We start from the raw sequence: 16,700 nt of genomic DNA on the forward strand, positions 1-16,700 counted from the left end.
GATTTGGAACATGGAAGTGAAACAGTGGCTACTAAGTTCAGAATAAGCAGGTGACAGATGCCACTATATCTCCTGCCTGGTCTCCTGGCTCACCGTGTTGGTGAGCAGCAGAAGGTGGTCTACAGTTCTCCAGCTCTATCAGATTTCCTACTCCAGCTCTGAGTCCTGGGTCAGAAACACACGCAGCTCCAGGTGAAAGGAGCCAGCTTCTTCAATTAGGCCACCTACACTATATGGAGTTTGGAGGTGGTTGACACCAGATGCACATTTGTCTATCCTCAGGATCCCAGCTTTTCCTTGCTCTCCTCTGCATCATACTCAGCTTTCCTCCCTATCTGCCAGCCCCACTGACTTGCTGTAACTTCGGCCCCACTGTCTGATGCAGAAGCACCAGCCTTCCATGAAGTTCTTCACCATAACTACATGATGTTAGACACACAGTTATGGTGAAGATCCCTAAAATGAATCTCTCAGGCAATGTTATCCAAAGTGATTTTGATTTCCTGATAAATCTCTAATTAAAAACCATACATGATAAAGCAGGGCCTAATCTTAAGGTATTGTGGTCACAGAATTTTTGAGTTAAGCTGCTGAGAAGACAGGATCACGAAGCAACACTTGACTCATGTTGAAAGAGAAGAGGAGGAGGTTATAATAAGTGATTGTCTATAAAGGAGACAAACATAAACATACAACAAAACCAAAGGCAGGAATTAGAGCTGGCACAGTCTTAGCAGCTTTTCCCCTGTGCAAACAGAATACAGGGGATGAAGCTTTGGGAGCAAGTGCTGTGGTGACTACCCAGGGGATCCTCACCTGTATGCCCCTCCCCTGTTGGGAGGGGGTCACTAGCTGGAGAGGATTTTCCACCAAGGACTAGAGATCAAAGGAAACAGGCTAATCTTGGGGGAAAACCAAAATAAAACTGAAGAGTCAGAATTTTTATTAAAGTGAGTCCAACTGAGTTTAACAACTAATCTCTGTTCCCATAACATTTCTACCTGCCTGAAGTTCCATCTCTGTGATTCTTTGTTTGCCATGTGACTCCATGTGATGCACCAGCACGTCAGCTGTGGGGGAGGTACTGCGTTGCTAAAGCCTGGAGATTTTTGGCCTGGGGTTGTTCTCTGAAGACCAGGCCTCCTGAGACTTCCTCAAAACACCCTGGCTGACCAAAGGCAGGGTGACTTGTGGACTTCTTTCACACTGCCCTCCACATGCACACTACTGCCCTTGGTGCCAATCACTCTCACTGGAAGAGGAACTCTGTCCCATTTCCCTACCCCCATCATTCCTCTGATTCCAAACAAAACAAATCAGTTCTTGCCACACTGCTTCAAAGAAGTGTGGTGTCCTGGAAAATACCCATATGAGCAAAGAAATCTATTCATAGATTGCATGTGATTCATGCCACTCAGGTTGACTTTGGCTGCGTTATGCTTAGTTCTCTTCTGAGGGAAACTGTTATTGGAAGCAGCAGGAAATCTGAGAAGATCAAGTGGCCTGTGCCCACTGAGCTCACACAGGACATCAGACACAATATAGATACACCAGTGTGTGTTGGTAAATTGAGGACTTGCCCAGCTCCCAACAAACCCTGAGTATGTGGGTCCATCCGGATCATTTCATCATTGTGACTGGAATCATAGCTTTTGGTCCCTCATGTCTTGCTATGTGAAATAGCAATGATAAAGCCTTTTTACACCAATGGAGACATTTTGAAACATGGCAAGAAGTGAATAAAGCACTGAAAGTATCACACACAAAAAATATACAAATCCAATTTTATTAATATTAACTTATAAATTATCTGGCCTTGACATATTATATTAGAATTATGTTTGTTTTTTTTTTTTTTTGAGGCAAATATAGTAATCCTCTACTGCAGGGGGATAAAAAGTCTACTTGGTGATATGAGAAGTACTGGCATGATAATTTCATAAATTATTCAAGTCCGTGGAAACATTCCAGTTCAGAGATGGCAACCCAGATTTGCTTTCAGATTTCTCAATTTTCACATGCGTTTTTAGCTCCCTGCTTGATTCTGGTACTGTGTGTTTTCTTTTACTAAACACGTTAGCTTTATCAATAATTATTCAGAGACAGCAGCAAATGAGTGACTAGAAGGCTTCAATTGGCCTGAGGCATTTTCTAAAAACTGGAATTGGTTGTCAAATTTTGAAGATGGAGCACTTAGCACGGCCTCCCCACTCCCTAAATATGGCACGCACTTAGTGGTTTCCCACACTGTAGAGACTTGCTGGCTCCCACAGGCCTCTGTGGCTGTTTAAGACGCCTGCTCCCTCTGTAGTGCATCCTGTCGGGTGTCTCAGCATTGTGGAACGGGTCTCTATTTCAGAATATGTTGATTTGTTGTTCAGTGTGGCTTTAAAGCAGCTCTAGGGAATATTCCAACGTACAGTTGCTCTTCCACCAAGCACTGTTCTCTTCATGTTTAAAGGGTTATCTCTTGAGTCTACAATCTGTTACATCATTGTGCCTATGCAATGTTTACTTACTTATGTCCAATATACCAGGTCCCTGGAGGGCAAGCCCTCTCCTTCCTATTATCTATGGTTAGTCCTCCTTTTCCCTATGAACAGCATACAGGGAAACAGAAGTTGCCATTTTAGCTTTCCCTCACCAATTCCTGAGATTCCTGCTTATTCTCAGTCCTGGAGGAAAGGGGGTGTGCGCCACACTGCACTACTGCTTATAATAGGATAGCTAGAAGCTAAAAGGACAGCCAAAGCGCTGAGCCATGAGCTGCAGATATGGGAACAAGCACACAGTTACTTCTGACTTGAATGAATTCTCTTCCTGAGACTATTAACAATCTACTAGAAACTAAGTTCTCTTTACTAACAACAACAACAAAATGTCAATACGTAAGAAAATAAGCCCTTTTCTAAGTTGAACTTTTTAATGACAGAAAATATGATAAATATTTTCATGTATACAGTTTATTTTATTAATATTATAGTCCTAGATGATACAACATCTCTAATCCCTAAAAAGATATTTTAATTTAGAAGACATACTCTTGAGTCTCAGAATGTAGCACACAGGGAAACAAAACCCTTTTGAAATTAAAAATGTTATTCAGCAGAAACTGAGACTTTTAAACCCATATGGATTTTAATACCAAATATTAAAAATCAAAGCAAAGATAATTGTATTTATTTTAATATCACTATATAAATATGAGCATGTTGATGATACTCACCTGACCAAATGTTGTAGCTGCATTAACAAACATATGCATAACCAAGAAAGTCCTACAAGTTGTCATTTCTTTCTTATTATTTTATCATTCATGAATTTAATGTCCTGGAAAGTGCCTTTTTGGTTTGCTATTCTTATTTTGCTTTATAACCCCCAAACATTTAGGTATTAAAAATACAACTGAGAAATTTTAAGATCTGGATGAAATGACAGTCTGTACTCATTTTTGGGTTTTTTCCCATGAGAGAAAATATGCCATGAAACAATGAGCTGCCTACACAATGGCTGGAGATGTTCAGTCATTTCCCAATAGCAGTTACAGGGCCAATAGCTTTTTTACTCTAGAACGGACAATTGCCGTGTCAGGAAAGACTAGATAGTTTGCCATCTAAAACACAGGTTGCTCACGTCTGTACCAATTAATTGATACTCTTGACTTTCAGTTCAGACATCAGAAATATTTTATGCTGAAACAGAGACAGCTTCCTATATTAGAATATGTTCAGTATTTGCCTTTGCCCTCTTCTTTTCCTTCCCCACAAAACTCTGCCCAATTCCAGATTTAAAAGTACACTTTTTACTAAATACTGATAATGATAATGATGGTGAATTTTTCACATGACTACTTTAGTCTAATTTTGATGAAGCCATTTTTAAAAACAAATATACGATATAGTGTTTTTAAAAAATTAATCATTGATGGACCTTTATTTTATCTTATTTATATGTCGTGCTGAGACTCAAACCCAGTGCCTCACACATGCTAGGCAAATGCTCTACTACTGAGCCACAACCCCAGCCCCTGGTACTAAGTTTGAATAAAGAATTCAGGTTAACTGAATATCAGCTGGATTTCTTCTCCCTTTAGTGAATGTCCACTAGGTTCAAAGGTTGTTCTGTACACTGATATATCACAATTTCTTTGCATCTTTTAGTCATGGATGTCAGGGTCCTTTAGCTACTGGCCAGGAAAAATACTATCATATCAGAGTGAGGAGTGCTTAGTTTTGGGTGTTCTGGGGTGGGAAGTGGTGCCAGTTGATTTGGTTCAAAAATTTGTTCCTCTGGGCTCCACCAGCTGTATTCCAAGTCTATGTTTTAACAGTGTGTGGAAGAAAGATAGGTTCTGGTTTCCTTTGTGTTCTACACAGACCATGCTTTGAGATTTTTAGGAGTCAACAGTTAAAACTATGTGAGAAAAAAATCCCAAATCTTTAAAACTGTCATAGCAACCCCTCTTTAGCTCTTCAACCTTGGTGGTAATAACCAAAAGTTAAAAGGCACTAGAGGCCAGAGGGCCCATTTGCAAAGCCTCTCTCAGAGTCTAGAGTCAGGAGCCTTCTATGCTTTGCCACACAGCAATTCTCCTAATATTTTCATTATCTGTATTTTGCTTTAATGTTATAAATGTATAGTCTCTAAAAGTAATCTGACCATGCCAGGTTATTTTCTCCCTCAACAAACTCTGATTGCATGATTTAACATAAAAACAATTTGGGGAAGAGATTATTACCTTTATACATTTTGAAAAGCCCTTACTGTTACAGTTTTAAACATGCAATTGAAATGCTGTATTTTCTTGAGTATTTAATCAATTTCTTGGATTCTCTCCTCTAACTGCAGGAACAGGATAAACAGAAACACTCAGTTCTTGGAGCACAACAAACACAAATCAAATTGCTTTCACTCCATGTTTATAAAAATCAAGGCCACCATCAGAAGTTTTTCACTCTTTCCTGTCACCTTTAAATATTTTCATTTATTAAAAGCAGTATATTTTAATAGTATATGCATATGTTCTAAAAAAAAAATTCTTCCCTGGGGTTGCTGTCAGGCTTTTCTTCCCCAAGCCTTTTGCAATCTTAGCGTATTCTGAATTAAAATGTGTTCCTAACAAGTTATATGAAAGCCTCCTTTTGGGCTGCACATCGACATAGCCCATCTGAAGCCTGGAGAAAGCAATCGAATCCAGCTATGTGGTCAGCAGGCGGGCATCTGCTCCAAAGCACACGCTCCTGAGCTGCACATCCACTGGGTTTCATGTAATAAAGAAACTGCCCAGCGACAGCTACGGTTTGGAAGTATCCCCAAGCTCCTTTCCAATTCTCATTTTTAATCTTTTCAGCTATTTTCTTTAGTAAAATTAGCCACCAAAGTATGACTTCCTGTATCATTGACCTATGTGCCACAATTAGAAGAAATAAATTCCAACCAGCCCTGAGGAAGGCTAGAGTCAGCACTGAAGGAAAAACTGAGCCTCATCAATTTATCAGAAGGTGGTTCTCACTGCCCGGTGTTACTTCCCACTCTGCCTCTCCCTACCCTCTCTAGCCCTGTGCCCAAGTTCATGTTGCTTTGAGGATGTGTGATGTGTGCTTTCAAGTTGCTGCTTTTGAGCTTGGGTCTTCTCAGCCATGAAAACACAGTTACAAATTGTTCTGGGAGCTAAACCACTCAACATCTTGGCACTTGGTTGTTTTTAACTTTTCAACAATAGGCACTGTTCACTCCCCTCCATCTCAGTCTTTTATTCAGTGATCAGGCAGGACACTGATGAAAGGCTAGTCACGGCTTCCCCCCATGGTATCAGTGTGGTGGCATGTGATGATTCACATGGGGTGTGTTTGATCCGAGGAAGCCCAGCCTCTGCTTATTCTTCCTTTGTTCTGTCATCTGGGGAGAGAGAGAGAGAGAGAGTGTTCAGCTGATTTCCACTCTTCCCCAGTGCTGGTGGGCACAGACGTTCTCTATCAATGTTTCCCAAGTACCTACGATCTGGCATCTTATAGAATATATTTATCAAAAAAAGGGGAAATAAAAAAGTGTGAATTTCCATAAAGAGAGAAAAAGAGCAAACCCCTCTCTGTGGTTAGGAAACAGGAACCATGGTTAATTTTTAAGACAGATCTTGATTTTCACTCATTTATCACCATCACCACAATCATTTTAATAGTTAGCCGGGCTACTATTGATAACCACGAATGCTAATGATGTTGTATGATAAAGGGGTAGATTGTTGTAGTTACTAATAATGATTTGCTATTCTGATGAGTATAATAATTGTAAACGTGGCAGAAAATATGCTCTTCTATCAAAAAGTGCAGAGGTGTCCTTGTATGTTGGCATTTGCTCCTTTCTGCCCTTCATAGAAGAAGAAATGTCACACACAGTGACTAAGTGGAAGACCCTGTTTGCCAAGATATGGTTCTATAGCAAGATATGGGGTTTCTTTACTGGAGTTCACAATCCTCTGAAGGACAGCCTAGCTCCCAGCAGTCTCTCTGGGTCTCCCCAGATTCAAAGTGGTGAGTGGCTCCGGCCCTCAGTGCCACCTCCAGGAGCATACATACCTGCTCCTTGAGTTCCGCCAGCTGACCTGACAGCTGTTTGACCAGACTCATGGTTGATTCCAGCTTTTCCTGCAGGTTCCGAATCTCATTTTGCTCACTGTCACCTTCATTGCTAACGAGGGACATGGCTCGCATCCGAGGAAACCAGTCCAAGTTCTTCTCCTAAAAGCAAAGTAAATGTGCAGGAACAAAGGAATGAGTATGGAAGGGAGCCTGGAGTCCCATAAAGAATGTTTATAGGTGTTCATTATTATTAATGAACCAAGTTAAACCAAGGTCTCTTAGCATTCACACCAAAAGGCATCCTCTAGCCAGGGTTAGGGAGGGGATGAGGGCAGAAACGAAGTGGGGGTCAGCCATTGCTCTTCATGAACTGGGGGAAGACCTTCAATATTGAAACAAGCTTGCTATGGGCTTCCAGAGAGATTCCAGATGAAGCACTTAGGAGAGCACCATGCACCCTGCAAGCATGCAGTGAATCTTCCTGAGTGAGGGGTCATCATGAGGTGGGGTCTGGAAACTGGGGAGAGGACGTGTATTATGTGTGGGTACAGCAGAGTCATGAGCTGTTTCTCTTTCCCCCAGCACAGGGGAGGGAAGGGTGGTAGAACAAGAGGGTGGTAAAAAGATAGTTTCAGTTCTAGCTGCCCACGCTTGTTTCCTTCCTACTTCCCCTGTTGAGGCTCCTCACTAGCTCTTTGGCCTCTAAGCTCCACTTAGGAAAGAGGGGAGTAGGAGGGCATGGCCCAGGGTTGCTCTGTCTGCTCCCTTTGGAAACACTCTATTATGGCGGTTTTAGACTTAAGACTTCTCCAGACAGCAATAGATGGCACCACTTCTGTATTTCTAGTGTGTGTCTTGTGGTGGTGGTGGTGGGAGGATATTAGGAGGAGGACTCTACTTTCCACTATGATAGACACCCAGCTGTCTAAAAAATTGAATTGCCTAACAACATAGAATCACTGCGAATTACTTAGATTACATTTTCCAATCTTCAAAAGAACTCTACAAAGTAAACCATATTGTCTCCTATTTTACAGGTAAGGAAACAAGAGGATCCAACATGACAATTACCCCTGTCACAAGCTAGTGAATGGCAGGGGAGAAATGGGATTTGAGCCATTGATTGGGCATGCCAGTGTATCTCTACCTACCCATCTATTTCTCTAAGTCACCTTCTCTCAATATCCCCAGAAGTTGGTTTTTTGCTTAAGATTCTTTCTTCTCCAGAAATGTCCACTGAAGTGGTTGTGGAAATCCTCTGTCTAGAGGATCCTAAGCAGGAGGGTCATTGAGCAAGCACCTTCCCTAAGGTGGAAAAAGTGCACTCTGCTGTGGTTTCCACGATCTTACCTGGCCCTTGAATTGATTTTTTGTTGTTGTTGCTGGTTGGGGAACAAGTTCTCTTTAGTTCCCTATTGCCAAGGGCAGTGAAAGGGGCTAATAAAGGATTAAAGATAAAACACATTGAAGAGTTTTAAACTGCATTTAAACAGCTGTAGTTAATTAGCATTTCAAAGGAGAACAGTCACTTCCTCTGAAGTGCAGAGTGACAGATTCATTCATTTAATCAATCCTTCAACTTCTATTGTCAGGTAGCAGGGATGAAAGTCAGAAAAGACTGTGTGTGTGTGTGTGTGTGTGTGCGCGCTCTCAAGGGGCTTATGGAATAGGATGGTCCTCCAGGAAGAGTGGACTGCACACCCTGTCTGTCAAAATCCCCTGGGGTTGCTTGTTAAAATTGAGATCCTAACCCCATCACCTCTTATCAAATCAGAACCTCAGGGGATGTGTGTGATTCTTATTCTGATGTCATTACTGTGTAAGAACTCTGGTCTTCAGAGACAGAAAAGATAAATGAGGATTGCTGGGACAGTGGCAGGACAGGGAGATGGTGTGAACAGGAAAAATCTATAATAGCAGTTTGGAAAAAACAGCAGAGGAAACCAAATCAGGACCCATTAAATGCTTGCAGAGTGGTGTACACGGTCCAGCCAGGTGGGAAGCCAGGCCTTGAAATGACTGCAGCAAAGACCCTTGTTCACAAACAATCCAGGTAAATGTGCAGATAAGTCAGAAAGCCAGACTGACACAGAATCTTGTGTCTCCTTGGGATGGGCATCAGGAAGACACAGGGGTAGCGAAGTAGGAATGTTGGCAAAGAGGTAGTTAGGCTTAGGAATATTAAGGTGTGAACTGGCAGGAAAGATGGAGAGGAAGAAACCTGGGCTAGCTCCTGTGGTCATTTGTTCCTTCTAACAATGCAATGACATGCGTTCTATTATCTCTCTAGTGTCTTTATTGTCTACAATGCTACTAGTTATCTAAATTTTACAAATGAAGAAACTGAGTCTAGGAGGGGCACAGCGGGGATCCCAGCTCAGATCTGTTCATTCTGTTTTGTTGGTAGGACACAAGACAGTGCACAGAAAATGGAATAAATATAAGATTTTGAAGGTAGGACAACTTTGAGATATGAAAACTCTGGGGTGAGAATGCCTTAAATCTGCTGAAGGTGGGTACTGCCTAAGTTGGGGTATCAGTGTTGGTGGGCACAGAATTTTAATTGAAGAAGATTATGGAAGATTATGGTTATGGAAGCTGGGGTGATGGTAGTACTCTTGTGTGAATGTACTCAACACCATAAAGCTATTTTTAAAATGGCCCACATGACAAATTTTATATTCTGTATATTTTACCACAACTAAAAAAAAAAAAATCACAGAATTTGCAGAGGCTAATTTTTTTGGATGAAATGTGCACGGAGCCCCGGAAGTCATCCTGAAGATCAGTACCTGGGTAGATGAGGAAGCTGTGGGCCAGCCAGGGCCAATGTTTGTAATGAATGCACAAAAGTGACCCAATGTGCTAGAGGACATTGAGATTTTAAAAATGTCCTTTAATGGTGATTGAAGGTGTCAAGATTTCTTGATGTCAGGGAGCCCAGAATTTGTGAACCTTCTTCTAGGGCCCTTAGGACTGAGTGGTTGGGGAAATAGGCAGCTGCCTCCAGAGGGCTAAAAGGGAGGCTCCTCCTGCGACAAAGAGGCAGCATTGTGGAAGAGAAGAAAAGTCCATGAGGACAGGGGCCAGAGGAGCTCTTGGAGCAGAGGTTTTGGGAGCATCGAATGACTGGGCTTGGGGTGAGGAGGTACCTGGTGGCATGTGATGGCCACAGTGAGTGAAAATATTAACTTTCAGAAAGTTTCAAGACACAAAGCATTGCTCGAATACTTAGCAGACTGTCACAGGAGACAGTTCGAAACTGCCTCTGAAGAAACGCTACTGCAGCATTGGGGGCCAGATCAGTCAAGTCCAACACCTCTGGCTTTTGAGGAAACAATGGCAGTTCTCAGTGGACCACTGTTGGAGCCATTTGGGCCATGGAGCTCTCATTCCCTGCACTGTTCTGTATCTTTGTTCATCCATTAATTGAGTAATTCTTACTGGGGATTTCTGTGTCTGTGCTAGGCACTGAGAAAACAACAGAAAACAAAACCCAGCACAATCCATGTGCTCTTTAAAATACACGGTTTGGCGGAGGGGTGGAGAGTAAAACTTCAATCAAGGGATGACAAAAATAAGGACAAGCTGTGCTTAAATGCTAGGCAGGAAAGGTACACGGCTTCTCTTTTCTCTCAGTTACTAAAATGCATTCTTTCTTTTAACACTCCTTTGGTTTTCCTAATCTTTTTTTCTGCTTTTTAATATGTATATTGTTTCATTTCTTCCTCCCTTTGTGTATCAACTGATGACCGGCCAAAATGTAAATATAATGTTTAATTAACATTTTTTTTCACTATCAAACAAAATTTTATGGTTCTTAAGATTTGAGAGACTGAAGTTAAGCGAAAAAAATTTAATATTTTTTTGTCCTTTTTTAATAAAATGATCTTTTAAAAATCAGTTTCACATCTTATTTTTCTTCAAAACTAATGCAGAAAATATATTCTTTTCACCAAGTTTAACTCAAATACAGCAGTGTTCTTGGAATAAAATGTGGTGTGTGTTTATATATGATTATGTATAGTCATATAGTCAGATCAGTTTGTCCTATTAACATTTGTATTACTTTTGAGATATATACATATCTCAAAAGTAATTCCCAATTAAACACCCAGAATTTCCTCTCTCTGCTCTGCTACTTTCCATGGAGTTCTCATCCTGAGCAAGGTGGAGAGAAAGGTGAGCTGTGGACCTCAGCCTAAGCCGGAACCACGGGACCCACACACAGAACAGTAACTAGCTGACAGGACACCACTCCCTCAGCAGGTCCACGTGTAACGTGCTCAATGTCTAACAAAGCCGTTGGATTTGATTTACTATTCCTCAGTTTACTTCTCTATGCTATGTACATCTTGTGATCATATGAGCACATGATTATTAGATTCCCATGTTGACTCTGCTTAGTCAATATGAAATCATTTCCTTATTTCACCAGGAATGAAAATATTTGACCACAGGGTAGCATAGAGTCAGGGAAGTGGTGGATTAACTGTTAGAATCTGAGGCTACAATGCAAGATCCTAACAATTTGGTGAGTGAAAATTCAGACCTTCCAGAGATTTCAAAAATGCAAAGCTCAGAGATGGAACTAGTCATATCTCTGAGATGTCACAGGCCAACCACAACCCTCTTTCTGTCTCCAAATTCTAATAATAATGTACCTTTCTGGATGACTGAAAGACCAAATGGTAGAGATACATAAATCTTTCAAATTAGTCCTTTCAACAATAGTCAGATCAGTTTGTCCTATTAACATTTGTAGTTATGCAATAAAAATGATTAAGTTGTTAGTGCCAATCAAAATTATCTGTGCTGTTTTCATATATGGTTCTCAAATACGGTATTTCATTTGTGGGAAAGAGGCAATGTGGTACAATGCACAGAGCACGGATTTAGGAGTCAGGACACCTGGGTTCTGACTTTATTAGCCCCAAACTAGCAATGTGACATAGAGGGGGAAGGTCTTATTGCTGAGTCCCAGTTTCCTCATCTGTAAAGCTAGAATGTTATCCTAGGTGGTGTCTATGTCTTTTCCGGCTCATCATTATGTCAGTTATGAATACAAGGAAAGTTTAAAAGCCAAACTGCTGAGAGAAACTTCCAGCTTGCCAAGTGAGCAAATAGAAACAGGGCTTTAGGATAGAAGCAACCTTGAAACCACATAGCCACTGTGAATGCCCAGCGCCTTGTGAATGCCCAGCCAATAGTCTAGAAAGTTTGGTTTCCTTGAGGTCTCACAGTACAATAGTGGCAGATGTCCCTGCTCTCGTTCCACTTCAGGACAAGTTCTGCCACATTACATAATGGAATAGGTCTTACATAACCCGTCCCTCTTGGTATCTAATTGACCACAGGCTCAAGAAAACACAAAGAGCATAATCACCTTCCTCTACATCAGAATGAGATTAAGGAGTAAATGAAATTGATCTGGGGAGGCCAGACATTGGAGAAACTGACTTGTATCTTTTTAGCTCTATTAGCTACAGAGAAAGCAAGTAGTCTCCATCCCACACTACAATAACCAATCTCCAAGGCACTGTAGCCATGCTATGACCAATACCCACAATTCCTTAAAGTAGGGGTGGTTACCATCGTGCTTTACAGAATGGCACCGAGGCAAGAGGAGGATTATTACTAGCCCAATGTCTCACAGGTGATGTAAGTGGCTAAGCCTGGCTCTGACCTCCACCCTGTTCGACTGGAAATCTTGTGGTCCTTTGACTGCATTAGACTACTCTCTGTCTAATGGTGACGTCAGGTTTAGTTCTGAACTTGCTGAAGCAAACAAACACCAGGAAACCTCCAAACAGAAACTACTATATCTTATACCTTCTTGAATACTTTTTCTGGGATATGCTAAAAAGATGCTAAAAGCTTATTTATTGGAAATCAGAAACACAAACCACTGAAGCATTGCATCACAGACGCATGTGTGGCTACCGACGGGGAACATGTCAATGCTCGACCTTCACTAAGATTTTGCAGAGTGTTCACAAATATGGCTGACAAGAGGTCACGCATTGAGTGTGCCATGTCTTGCCACGGAATATCAATAAACCATTTAATATACACTTTCACTTCTGCTCCCAGACTTTATTGCTATGCTTAGATTTGCTGCCACAAGATCATTTCCTAGGGTCTTTCTTGGTTACCATCCTCTCCTAAGTTTTCTGTTTATATTGCATTTCCCATTCTAAAACTCATTTGCAAAGCCTCCTGGGCTGAAGAGCATAACCATTTCCCCAAAGCCTCAGCATGACCTACTGCATTTTTCTCTTTGCACTTCTGGTCTGGAGATGTCAGCAGAAATGGCTCTCAAAAGTAACAACAGCCATGCAACTACCACCTCCTTACTGGAAGGTCCCTGAGGGAAAGACACTGTTCCTGCTTTCCTGGAACTTCAGACATAGGAAAACAGGTTGGAACAATCTTTCTTTTGAAGTTGAAGTGACCGTTTCAGTTTCGGGGAGTGCCTCATGTGCCTGGTCCCAGTCACTGTACAATTTCACAAAAGGCCTGGTGGGCTTCTCACCTTTGTGACAACAGGGTGGCCTTGAGGGCAGATTAGGCATTATCTTGAAAAAAATAAGGGACACCCACAACATAGTGTCTGGCTTCCTATCCAGTTCCTAGTGAATGCCCCACCTACAGACAAGAAATGCTGCCTTAGGGAAGTCCCCCCACCACCACCAAAAAAAAAAAAAAAAGGCTACCTCTCTTCAAGGCTCAGATACGAGCCCCATAGTTCATAGGGAAGAATGGGCTGGAAAAATATACCCTTGCTTGACAAAAGTTAGGGACTTCAGGTGAGAGGATAAGGATCCAGCTATATTCCTTGAAATTAAAACACCATTCCTGGACTGACAGATAAATGAAACCATTGGTAATTTATTCTAAAAAGAGGTAGGGGAAAACAGCCAATTTTGTTCTAGAAAAACAACACATTAAGGACTAGCAGATTCATTTTCCATGCATTTTATTTCCTTATTTTCTTCTGCATCTCTCTGTACCTTAATCTCCCTGCATCATTTTTCCTGCAATGGGTAGGGCCCTGCAAATTCAGATTAGCAAATTTATGAGTACTGAGAAAGTTGGGGGTGGTAAATTATTCAAAACAAGCCTATATTGGAAGCAATAATTCCCTCTGGAGTGTTAGCATGACACCCTGACATATTTTAAAAATTTGAATGTTCATGTTATGTACATGTACAAACAAGGCATAATGAATTCCACTATTATGCATCATTATAATGCACCACTAAAAATTAGTGTTCAAATAGCATGTTTATATTATGTACATGAATTGTTTTGGACCTCATAAAGTGCTGCACAGATAGAAAGTATCCTTGGACAGTCGGAGCAATGTGCACAGCAGCTGGAACCCTTGCCTGCGGGCAACACATGGCCCCTAACAAATGCTAGTGTCACTGCTGGATCTGGCCTGTTCCCTTTTCCATGGTACCACCTCCAGTGTGGGAAGGGGAATGCAGCCCTGAGAGCCCCGCAGGGCAAGGCCTATTTCATCTAGTCACCACTTCCAAAACAGAGGGAAAAACATGTCTAGTCAAAGTATCAATGGAGGAGAGTTCTGGGATGAAAACAACCTAACAGCACTATTGATCTCAGCAGGGCCCAGGTTTAGAATCAGAGAGTTGCAATTGAAGGGCCTGGGAGATAGATAGCCCACTCTCCAGCCTCCTTGCTTTGTACCCTGAGCAGCCCTGGTGGGAGGCAGACAGTTCCAAGCACAGGGCTCACAGGAGGACCAGGAGGAGGTAGAAGTGTGAAGTTCTTTCTCTCTCAGCTGGCCTCCTGACTTTAGGGAGACTGGACACAGATAGCAATGACCCTTGGGTGTCTATAGGATGTATCATTCACATCTGCTCATGGTGGGTCCTATATGCTCCCAGCTGACAGTGATCTGAGGGGCAGAGCCACTGTCAGGAGGGCTGGGAAGATCTAAGAAGGTAGCACAGAGTGGCTGGGAAGCACAGCCCTCTTGTCAGTAAATTTTAGAAGGATTGCCGGGGAGCCAGCATGAAGAGGGCTCTCAGAGGCTCTGGGTGGACACTGAACCTGAACTTGAGCTGTGATCAGTGTGTGGCCTGCTCAGGGAGAGGCATGCGGAGCTCATATACCCAGAGCTGCTGCAAGCCACTGGCCAGCTGATTTCTAGAATCCCCTGCAGTATCAGACTTGGTCTGGGATCCAATTAGTCAAAGGGCCAGGAATCTGGGGAAGCATATGACGATGCAGAGACTTGTCCACCAGCTCACTGTGAATGGCCCAGGAACTGAAGTCCCCACTGCTCTTTTTTCCTTCAGATGTGTTAAATGGGAAACATTTTGATTACAAAGGAAAAAAATAAGTAAATCAGAGAAGACTATCAGGGATAACAGACAGCTCCAAGGTTCTGCTGATGGACTTCCTAGAGCTAGTCTAGGCAAGTCTCTGCTACATGTTTTTTTTCCCCTATTAATTCTATTTGTGTGTGTGTGGAGGGTGGGTACTGGGGATTGAACCAGGGGTGCTCTACCATTGAACTATATCCCCAGACCTTTTTATTTTTTTTGAGACAGAGTCTCACTAATTTGTCTAGGCTGCCCTGGAACTTGTGATCCTCCTGCTTCAGCCTCCTAACTACCCTTGGCTCTAATCAATTCTTCAAACCTTTGATTCTATAGTTTTCTTTGGGGCATTTTTTCTTACCTTATTACTTATTAATTTCCACACTTTAACCCCTCTGATTACTATCACTTGGATTCTTTATAAAAAGAACATACATATGTATTTTCTTTTACAAATAATTTGAAGTAGGAACATTCATGAGTCTCATTATATAGAAGAAAGCTGGAGAATTCTTCACAGTGAGTTGGGGGCAAGGCACACTGAACAGAGTTGAACACTCAAGTGGGCATTTGTTCAACTCTTGGCTGCCCAGGATCTGGAGGCCCTCTTTGTGTGAGAAAACAGCCAGGGTAGGGTCTTGGTGGAAGGTTGGGTCTAGCCTTGCACCTCAGACACAGGAAGGGCTCCCCATGGCAGCTGGAGCTGAGTCCCATTAGATATTAGGAGTAGCCCATTAGATGTTCCTGCCTCAGAAATGGATGTTGAATAAGTGATGCCAAGAAGCAGGGGTGGTACAGGATTCCTTCCATTCACGCTGGCTGGGGTGGTGACTTCTGGATGTGGTGACACCAGGCATGCCAGGACCAACTTCCAGCCTGCGACCACAATGATAACCAATTCCTTCTCCAGCCAGACTGTCCCCAGCTGGACTTTCCAAACAGCACATTTTTCATGAGTCTGTCCATACTGAACCTGATTCCCACTTTCCTCTTAACACTGTACATTTTTTCCACAACTTTTTTCTCTCTAAAGAGCACAAGTCCATTGCTATCATTGAAAATAAAGAAACCTAAATGAAACACAGCAAGGGAATGACAAGGTCAAGTCCTAATTTAACACAGCCAATTTCATCCAGAATAAAAATAACAAAACATTACACTACAATGGCTGAGCCGTATATTTAATTAACTCTTATTTAATAATTATAATTAATAATATATAATTATGCAATGATCCTATTATTAATTAATTGGATCATCAATTACACAGAAAAGAACATTGTGGACTCTTGAGTTTATATGCCCCTTTGAGGACAGGATCTTTCTCTGATTTATTCTTGCATCTTTCATTTTATAGAACATGATGGACACTGAACATGTATTTGTTAATAAAATGGATGAATGATTAGGTGTTGCTGCATTCGTATAAATGCATGGTAGGTAAGGATAGTAAGTAAAATTTCTGTATGGCATATTATTCTTTCTTCTTTATCAATCTAAAACAAAATGCTTTCCTTCTCCCCCTTCAACATATACTTAATTATCATCTGATATATGTACTCTTCTAGGTGGCTAAGGCAATGAGCAGCTCCAAAAGAGTCCACAATTTTGTGGTGTTTACATTTTAATGGCAGGGGAAAATGAAGGGTGTGGAAATGATAATAAAATGAACAAAAATAAAATAATTTCAGCTGGGTGTGGTGGCACACACCTGTAATCCCAGAAGTTAGGGAGGCTGGGGCAGGAGGATTGTGAGTTCAAAGCCAGCCTC

The 16,700-nt window shown here is 41.7% G+C and overlaps 1 protein-coding gene across 8 annotated transcripts in view; it reads right to left on the reverse strand.

Annotated features, from left to right (window-relative positions):
• Positions 1-2,945: 2,945 nt before the first annotated feature.
• Itpr2 (inositol 1,4,5-trisphosphate receptor type 2) overlaps positions 2,946-16,700 on the reverse strand; it is a 484,436-nt gene continuing 470,681 nt past the window's right edge. For all 8 annotated transcript variants that reach the window (XM_048787344.1, XM_048787341.1, XM_048787343.1 and 5 more), the window contains 2 exons: positions 6,576-6,737; positions 2,946-5,898 (listed from right to left, as the gene is read on the reverse strand). In XM_048787344.1, the coding sequence (XP_048643301.1) occupies positions 5,812-5,898; positions 6,576-6,737 (249 nt within the window). In that variant the 3' untranslated portion in view covers positions 2,946-5,811. The remainder of the gene's footprint in view (positions 5,899-6,575; positions 6,738-16,700) is intronic.

This window comes from Marmota marmota, unplaced genomic scaffold (assembly GCF_001458135.2).
Source record: "Marmota marmota marmota unplaced genomic scaffold, marMar, whole genome shotgun sequence".
NCBI lineage: Eukaryota > Metazoa > Chordata > Mammalia > Rodentia > Sciuridae > Marmota > Marmota marmota.